The 9,157-nt window shown below is 41.9% G+C and overlaps 1 protein-coding gene across 1 annotated transcript; it reads left to right on the top strand.

Moving 5' to 3' along the window:
- Window positions 1-3,511: 3,511 nt before the first annotated feature.
- LOC112906291 lies at window positions 3,512-8,718 on the top strand. The gene is made up of 3 exons (XM_025980185.1): window positions 3,512-4,061; window positions 4,868-5,430; window positions 5,563-8,718. Exons 1-3 carry the CDS (start codon window positions 3,512-3,514, stop codon window positions 8,716-8,718), a joined length of 4,269 nt encoding a protein of 1,422 aa, XP_025835970.1.
- The last annotated feature ends 439 nt before the right edge of the window (window positions 8,719-9,157 follow it).

The following is a 9,157-nucleotide window of genomic DNA, read 5'->3' as shown; positions in this document are numbered from 1 at the left end:
TTAGCATACTATCAAAAGCAAGTCCAGGAGCAGTGTAATAATGCAAACTATCTAATTTATACGTCATCCAACAGGTCGATCTAAAGTTTTCAAAAATGTCTGCAAGTAGTAGGACGTCTGTTTTTAAATATAATTCGGCATATTCTTGTAAATTTCTTATTTCAAAGGTTTGCCAAACATCGCACGCGTGCTTGTATTCATTTTCAGTTATATGACAATTGGAAATTCTACTGTAAAAATGTTCTTTTGATGGTAACTTTGTATCTTTCAATTTTTCCCAACAGTCAAGATAATCATATGGAAAAATACCTTTACGTTGAAGTAAATCAAATTCTTTTTCGTTTTGACAATGTTTTCTAGTAATTTTCTTTTGTTCTTTACCTAAATAAGACGATAATTTATCTAAACTACTAGCCATAAAGCGTAATGAATCTAAAGATCTAAAATTTATATTAGTATTTTTAACATACTTTGAAAATGAAATATACTTCTCTTTATTCACTAGTAATAAGGAAATATGACCTATTTCAGTACATAAAGTCTTTAGTATAAAATGACTATCGTACCCAGACAAATTGTGAAAAATGACTGGAATTGAATGACTATATAATTTAAGTTACATTTTGAGTGTGCCGGACCTGTATAATTACCTGTAAGATGACAGTGATCTTTTACTTTAATATTATCATGAGTGAATGGTTTATAGCAGATATGCCACCTTTCCGCTTTAAAAAAAGTTACATTCTTCTTCATAAGTCAGTTTTTTCATAGGAATTACATTAGAAAAGATATTTTTGAATTTACACGCCATTCGTTCAAGTTCTTTACCAAACTACAAGACACAATCCTTTCCAGTATATAGTTTAAACTCAGAAAATGAGTCATCATATGAACAATTTAGGTAATATGCAATACTGAAAGGCTCATGTTTTTGATACTTTTGCGTTTTGTATGTAGAGTTTGCATCGGAATATTTAAGAAGTAAACTGTAGTCACCCTGTGTGTAGTCGTAGTAAGAGGTGACTATCAATATCGTTGGATACATTATCTGTATCATTGATGATTGGCACAAAATCACAGCTTCCAAGGGTTGACGCTTTATCAGCGTTCTAATAATAGCGAGCCTGGTGGACCAATTTATTCGGATATTTATTTAAATTTATTTACATGGTTTAAATGGCAAAGAACACTTCAGCACTTTACATTTATGTATGTATTTGCCGTTGACCTAGTTAGTCGCAGTGTGTCGCGACCTAACTAAGTCAGCACAAATGTAGACGCTTAATTGATACACACAATAAATGTTTTTCGCTATACCGAGTGTTCCCACAGGACCCCCCTTCCAGTGAGGAACAAAGTGGACTAGCTTGCTCGGATATAGCTAGGGAAATGTACTCGACGACCGGACCGGGTTGTAGTATGGGCTGGTCGATCGTCCATTTTCCTCGTTGTGAGTATCGGTTGGAAGTGCTGTTCTTCTTTCATGATGTATGCTGGTTTCAGTCATTGCACTGATACAGATTTGCTTGTGTTAGGAATGTGAATCCGTTTAAGTTGTAGGGATTGGTTAGAGTTGAGATAAGTTTGAAGTTCCCTGTCGGATTCCTGCTCAGAGATTCTTGAGAGTGTGTCTGCGATGATATTGTCCGTCCCAGAAATATGTTGGATGTTCTTAGAGAACTGGCTAATGAAATTGAGGTGCCGTGACTGTCTGGGAGAGCATTTGTCAGGGTTCTGACGGAAGGCAAAGGTGAGGGGCTTGTGATCCGTAAATATAATGAAGTCACGGGCTTCGAGAAAATGGCGGAAATGCTTAATTGTGCGATAAATCGCGAGAAGTTCTCTGTCGAAGGCGCTGTATTTAACTTCAGCGTTCGATAGCTTGGAGGAGAAAAATGCAAGGGGTTCCCAGGTTCCATTGTGGAATTGTTGTAACGCAGCGCCCAAGTGATGGTCGGATGCGTCACAGAAAATTGCTAAGGTAGCATCTGGTTGTGGATGGTGCAGAAGAGTCGTCTGCGCCAGTTGCTCCTTACTTGAATTGAATGCCTCGTTGGCTGTGGGATTCCATTGTAGTGGTGCATTTCCTTTGATTTTCCCCAGTAAAAGTTCATTCAGAGCAGAATGAGTGCGGGCAGCGTTAGGCAGGAACTTTCTGTAAAAGTTGAGCATACCCAGGAAACGACGCAATTGTTTTGCGGTAGTAGGCTTGGGGAAATTGGAGATTGCTGTTACTCTGTCGGATAAAGTGCTTATTCCATTTGCCGAGACAGAATAACCTAGAAAAGAGACTTCTTGTTTATCAAAGTTGCATTTTGCTTGGTTAAGCAGTATTCCGTATGAATGTAGACGAGTAAATAACGTGCGTAAATGCTGTTTTTTCTGTTCAGCACTTTCTGATGCGACCAGTATGTCGTCGATGTAAGCAAAACAGAAATCAAAGCCGTGTAACACTTCGTCAATAAAACGTTGAAATGTTTGGCTGGCGTTACGTAAACCAAAATTCATGTGAGGAAACTCGAACAATCCTAAAGGTGTTGTGATGACTGTCTTTGGAATGTCTTCTTCTGCGACTGGAATTTGGTTATACGCTCTAACCAAGTCGATCGTTGAGAAAATCTTCTTATTTGCCAGTGCATGCGTGAAATCGTCGATGTTGCGTACAGGATATCTGTCCGGAATTGTTCTCGCGTTGAGATCACGGTAGTCTCCGCATGGGCGCCATTCATCGTCTTTCTTTGGGACCATGTGCAGTGGAGATGCCCAGGGACTGGAGGAGGGACGTGTGATACCCAGTTGTACCAACGTTTCAAATTCTCTTTTGGCTGCAGAGAAACGGCCCGGGGCTAAACGTCGTGGTTTGCATGCTACTGGCGGACCGGGGGTAGTGTTGATATAGTGCCTTGTTGCATGTTTCGAAGAGGTGATGTGGCCGTTGGGTCGAGTTAATGACGGAAAATTACGAAGTATGTCGTGGTATGGCGAAGTGGTCGGTTTCGTTCCTGTAACGAAAGTGACGGAAGATTGGCAACAGTTGATTACTTGACCAGCGGTGGTGAGGTGNTATTTTTAAATTATAATTATTCTAACTTTTCCGGGTGTTTTCTTTTGGTACCTGCTGGCTGTTGTCCGAATCAGTGAACGGGGTAAAACGGGTAGTTTTATTTTCTGGTCACAACATTTATGGCGACCGTGACAGGACATTTTACGGCGGTAGTGCTCTAATTTGAAAAAGGAAAAGTTATCAGTGACAAACTTTTACCGTCGCTTCGGATCTGAGGTTCTGATAGTGTGCGACACGAGCGCGGTGATGTCAAGTTAGTTTATTGGTTATTTAAGTTATTTAACATGGAAACAAAGAAGAAAAATCGCAGGGTATTACGTGCCGGGTTTACAAGATGCGCGAACGAATTAGAACAATTACTTGTGGCGGAAGAAACTGATCCTCAAAGTGTAAGTGTTCTTTGGGAAATGTTGCAGCGCAAAAATGAAGCTTTGGGGGAAGTAGATAATGAAATCTACAGTCTTTTACTGGAAGACGGTACAATTAGCGAACTGGACTTCCTGGCTTAAATTTAATGCCATCGATGATTACAGGAAGAGGTTCATCGATATCAAACTACGACGTATGGAGTTTGATAAACAATGTATTGGGGCAGGTTCATCTTTAGAAGTTGATGATGGTAATGCAGAGCAGAGATCCGTCGCAAACAGTGTAGTAAGTGGAAGCACCGTAATTGGTAAGCGAAAATTCAAATTACCTACAATAGAATCGAAGAAGTTTGGCGGGGACATCAAAGACTGGCTTCCGTTCTGGGCGCAATTTAGGAAAGTACACGAGGATTCAGAGATAGACGCGAGTGACAAAATTTCTTATTTGATTCAAGTTACGATACCTGGCAGTCGCGCCAGACAATTAGTCGAGAGTTTTCCTGCGATTCAAGAAAACTACGGAAAAATTGTTGAAGCTTTAGTTTCTAGATTCGGGCGCGATGATTTGCAAATAGAGGTGTACGTCCGAGAACTCTTGAAACTCATCCTAAATAACGCGATGTCCCGTGGTAAATTTGATATTTCTGTTTTATACGACCAAATAGAAACACAGTTACGGTCACTTGAAACTTTAGGCATTACTTCCGACAAATGCGCTGCAATGCAGTTTCCTCTGATAGAATCTTGCTTACCTGAAAGCCTATTACGAATCTGGCAGAGATCGGCGACGTTTACAAAAAGGCGTGAGTCATCTGAAGAATTGAGCACCGACGGTCGACTGGAAGGGTTAATGCGTTTCTTAAAGAACGAAGTCGAAAACGAACAAAGAATATCATTGGCCGCGGAAGCATTTGGCTTATGTTCTGTCAATAACGTGGTGCGAAACCGAAACAAAAAGTTGTTGATTTAAAAGTACCTACGGCCGCGGATCTCGTAAATTGTGAAGCAGCAAAATGCATTTTTTGTGACGGATGCCATGAAGGCTTAGATTGTTTCAAAGCACAGAAAATGTCGTTAGACGAGAAAAGAGATCTGTTGGCGACGAAAAAGGCTTGTTTTCGTTGTTTAAAATTTGGCCATCAAGCTCGGAAATGCCGTGATCGGAAAAGATGTATTGTTTGCGGTAGGCCTCACTCAACTATAATGTGTCCTGCTCATAAGGACGTAGTTCGTCAAGCGGACGATTCTCACGAAGCCAAAGGTGCATTCAGTCAAAACCCTGATAAGGCACTTTCTAATTATACTAGCGCGCATGTATTTCTTCAAACAGTTCGAATAAACTTGGTAAATGGCTCCAAATCTAGGGAAGTACGTGCGTTAATAGATAGTGGCTCTCAGAGATCTTACGTTTTGAAATCAACCGCACAAAAGTTAGGCTACATTCCGACGAGAGTTGAGAAGATTATTGACTCAATTTTTGGAGGCACCAATACGTCGGAGCAGAAACATAGCTGTTATGAGATAACAGTTAAGGATAATGAAGACCGTTTGTGTGCATTTGAAGTGCTTGATCAGTCGATTATTTGCACAGAAAAACCTCCCGTTGGTTATGGTCCGTGGATGGAGGAATTAAAGGATTTGGACATTGCACTATCCGACACTAGAGATGGAGCTTCGATAGAATTGTTAATAGGGGCCGATATGGCAGGAAAGCTATACACGGGACGAAGACACATTTTAAGTTGCGGGCTGGTGGCTATGGAGACAATTTTCGGATGGAGTCTCATGGGAAAGGTACCAACCGACAGCAAAGATGTTGACCTTGCTATGACCGTTCTTTCTGTTTTCGTGAAAGATGCGTCGGTTTCGGAGCTATGGAAACTTGATGTTTTGGGAATAACCGAGCCAACAGAGACGAAAAATCGTGAAGAAATGGCTTTGGCGGCTAAAGAGCTCTTTTTGCAAACAATAAGGGTAGATGAAAACGGGCGTTATGAAGTAAGGTTGCCATGGTTAGAAGGGCATCCTCCGCTACCAAGCAATTACTCAGTTGCGTTGAAGAGATTAGAATCAACTGTTAAGTAGTTAAAAGATATTGGTCTGTTTGAGTCTTATGACAGTATTTTTAAGATGTGGCTGGAAGAAAGCATTATTGAACAGGTCCCTATGTCAGAGAATGTTAAGTCAGCACATTATTTGCCACACCGACCAGTCATTAAGAATAGTGCGACCACTAAAATTAGACCTGTTTTTGATGCATCATCACGAGAGAAAAATCAGCCTTCCCTGAATCACTGTCTAGAAAAGGGTCTAAACTTGATAGAATTGATTCCTTCCATTCTGCTGAGGTTTCGGGAGCAAAAAATTGGGATTATTTCCGACATTAGAAAGGCTTTCTTGCAAATTGGAGTACACAGAGATGATAGAGATTTTTTGAGGTTTTTGTGGTATGACGACTCTGGCAAGATAATTATGTATCGTCACAGACGAGTGGTATTTGGTGTTTGTAGTAGTCCATTCCTACTTGGCGCTACCATTGACTTTCATCTTTCTGAGAGCTTGAAGAAATGCGACACCCCAGGGGTTCTTTATGGCCGACAGACGATTGAAAAACTTATGAAGAGTCTGTACGTGGACAATTGTGTCACTAGTGTGAACAATGAAGCCGAACTCGAGCAATTCGTCAGGGAGTCCAATTTTTTGATGCAGGATGCGAAGTTCGATTTGAGAGGGTGGGAGTTTACTCACCCATCTGGATCCTCTACTCCTTTACCTGTACTTGGTTTATATTGGAATCCGCAAGAAGATGTCCTTACGATTGGTACCGAATTTGTCGAAAGCGTCAAGAATTTGGAAGGGAAAGAAATAACGAAGAGAGTAATCCTTTCACTCGCTCAACGTGTTTTTGATCCCATTGGGTTCACCTGTCCAGTCACCTTGCTTCCTAAGCTATTGTTGCAACAACTCTGGGAAAAGCAGTTGGGATGGGACGTGCCCGTTGACCCAGAGACAGAGGTCGCATTTCGCGGTTGGGCTGAAGATATTTCACATTTGCCATTAATAAAGATTCCTAGATGGATACAGGCTGGGTCCTTGGAAACCAACAAGTTGAGTTTACACACCTTTTGTGATGCTAGCGGGCAAGCATATTCGGCTGTAGTATTTCTAAGAATCCAAAAGAATGACGAAGTATTCATTCATTTATTGGCCGCAAAAACCAGGGTGGCGCCACTTCGTAAAATAACAATACCGCGTTTAGAGTTATTAGCTGCCACAATTGGAGCCAGACTATATGCAAGTATCTGCAAGAGCCTTGAATTGGATTGTGAGTGTTTTTTCTGGACTGATTCCTCCACGGTCATTTCATGGATTCGTCGTGTCGACACATGGGGAACTTTTGTGTGGAACCGCACCATGGAGATCCGTCTGCTGACCCCAGTAGGTTCTTGGAGGCATTTGCCTGGACAGTTTAACCCTGCGGACCTTCCGTCCAGAGGATGCTCGGCTAAATATTTATTCGAGTCGATATGGTGGGAGGGGCCCCAATGGCTTCGTAGATCACAAAATTTATGGCCTCAGGAAAACATTATTTGTGATGAAAACGAAATATCCAAAGAGAGAAAGAAAACTTTGGTAACGGTTATGTTAGGCCTTAGTTCCGATGAGTGGCACTTGCAACATTTCGCAAAATACAATCGAACGATAAGGCTAATTGCTTGGGTTTTTCGTTTTGTCTTTAATTCTCGGAATCCAGGCCAGAAGCGTACCGGAAATTTAACGACGGATGAAGTAGAGCCCGCAGAAACTTTTGTGCTCAAAATTATACAATTCGAAGCTTTTGCCGACGAGACCGATAATCGAATCCAAAGTCTGAACCCTTTTCGCGATAGTGCTGGTCTTCTCCGATTGAGATCGCGGATATCAATGAGAAAAGACATGGAGGACTTTCGCCATCCAGTACTTTTACCTGCCAAACATCCTATCGTGCACAGTCTTATTTTTGACTTACACCAGAGGTCACTACATGTTGGGGTTCAAGGACTATTAAGCCTATTGCGGGAAAAATACTGGATTATTGGTGGTCGGCGAACTGTACGGTCGGTAATATCCAAATGTCTTATTTGCAAAAAACACACTGTTAAACCATTTGTAACGGACGTCCCGCCTTTGCCGTTGGATCGGGTTCGCGACGCGGTTGTGTTTGAGACTACGGGAGTGGATTTTGCGGGTCCACTATACTTAAAATCCGGCGAGAAAGCCTGGATTTGCCTGTTCACTTGTGCCGTATATCGTGCGGTCCATTTGGAGCTAACAAGTTCGTTGTCAACGCAAGCCTTCTTGCAAACACTTCGGCGGTTTGTGGCAAGACGCGGTCGGCCGAAAACAATTTATAGCGACAACGGAAAGAATTTCGTCGGTGCGGAAAACGCATTCAGTAAACTCAATTGGGACAAAATTAGTGAGTACACATCTATTGAACGTATTAAGTGGCGGTTTAACCCACCTACGGCCGCGTGGTGGGGCGGTTTTTGGGAACGTTTAATCGGGGTTCTAAAGAAACTTCTGCGTAAAGTGTTGGGCCGCGCATCCCTTAATTATGAGGACTTGATGACGCTTCTATGTGAGTGCGAGGCCATAATTAATTCCAGGCCTCTCACTTATGTGTCAAATGATCCAGGAGAGCTGGTGACATTAACACCTGCCATGTTTTTGATGGACCAAGGAGAGACTGGAATGCCCGACTGCGATTCCATTGACAGGTCATCAATGTGTCGAAAACTGGTACGCCAACAGAACCTCCCAGAAGACCTTCGTAGGAGGTTTCGAAATGAATACCTGGGTCAGCTAAAATGTTTGGGCCCAAAGAATTCGCGTCGCGACGTCTCAGTGGGAGAAGTTGTCTTGGTAGGAAACGACAACGACAAACGTCTGGACTGGCCAATGGGGAAAGTAATTGAAATTTTTCCTGGCAAGGACGGGAAGGTTCGTTTGGTACGTCTACAGACAGCTAAGGGACAGTTGCTAAGACCTGTACAGCGTGTTTATCCGTTGGAATGTACGAGTCCTATCACGGAGGCTCTGGGACTGGCAGAGAGAGCAATCCGTATGGAGGAAGGCGTCAGCGGCGATCCCGGGCTCGACCGAACCGATGATCAAGTGACCGAAAGTGCGGGAGTGAATGACGTCCCTTTAGACGTCAAAAGCAGAGAATCCGAAAGTGCGGTGCGCTATATTACTCGAAGTGGACGACAGTGTAGATTACCCAACAGATTTCAAATTTTGTGAATTCTTTATGCGTGTTTCTTGTTTTTTATGTGAGTCACTTAAATTGTATCGTTCCTCAGGTGGGAGAATGTTGGAGACACACATAAAGAATTAATATTTTGCTTTTTTGTTTATGATAAAACTTATTCTTGTCGAGAGCGATTAGTTCTGCATTTGTTTATCCTTTTTAGTAGCAGGAAATGAGTTGTTTATGTATTTGTAACGTGATATATTGAACACTATCGGTATTGTTAACATTTAATAATAGTATGTTATTTTTTCTTTTAATTCGCAAGCTTAAAATGAAAGTAGGTCACAAGTAGTCCTTGTCAAGCTTTTGTACTGTAAACTTATACTCTTCTTATTTTTAAATTATAATTATTCTAACTTTTCCGGGTGTTTTCTTTTGGTACCTGCTGGCTGTTGTCCGAATCAGTGAACGGGGTAAAACGGGTAGTTT

The sequence above is a fragment of the Agrilus planipennis genome, unplaced genomic scaffold, assembly GCF_000699045.2.
Source record: "Agrilus planipennis isolate EAB-ADULT unplaced genomic scaffold, Apla_2.0 scaffold262, whole genome shotgun sequence".
NCBI classification, from domain to species: Eukaryota; Metazoa; Arthropoda; class Insecta; order Coleoptera; family Buprestidae; genus Agrilus; species Agrilus planipennis.
Note: the sequence above shows the minus strand (reverse complement) of the source record. Positions and strands in the feature narration are given on the sequence as shown.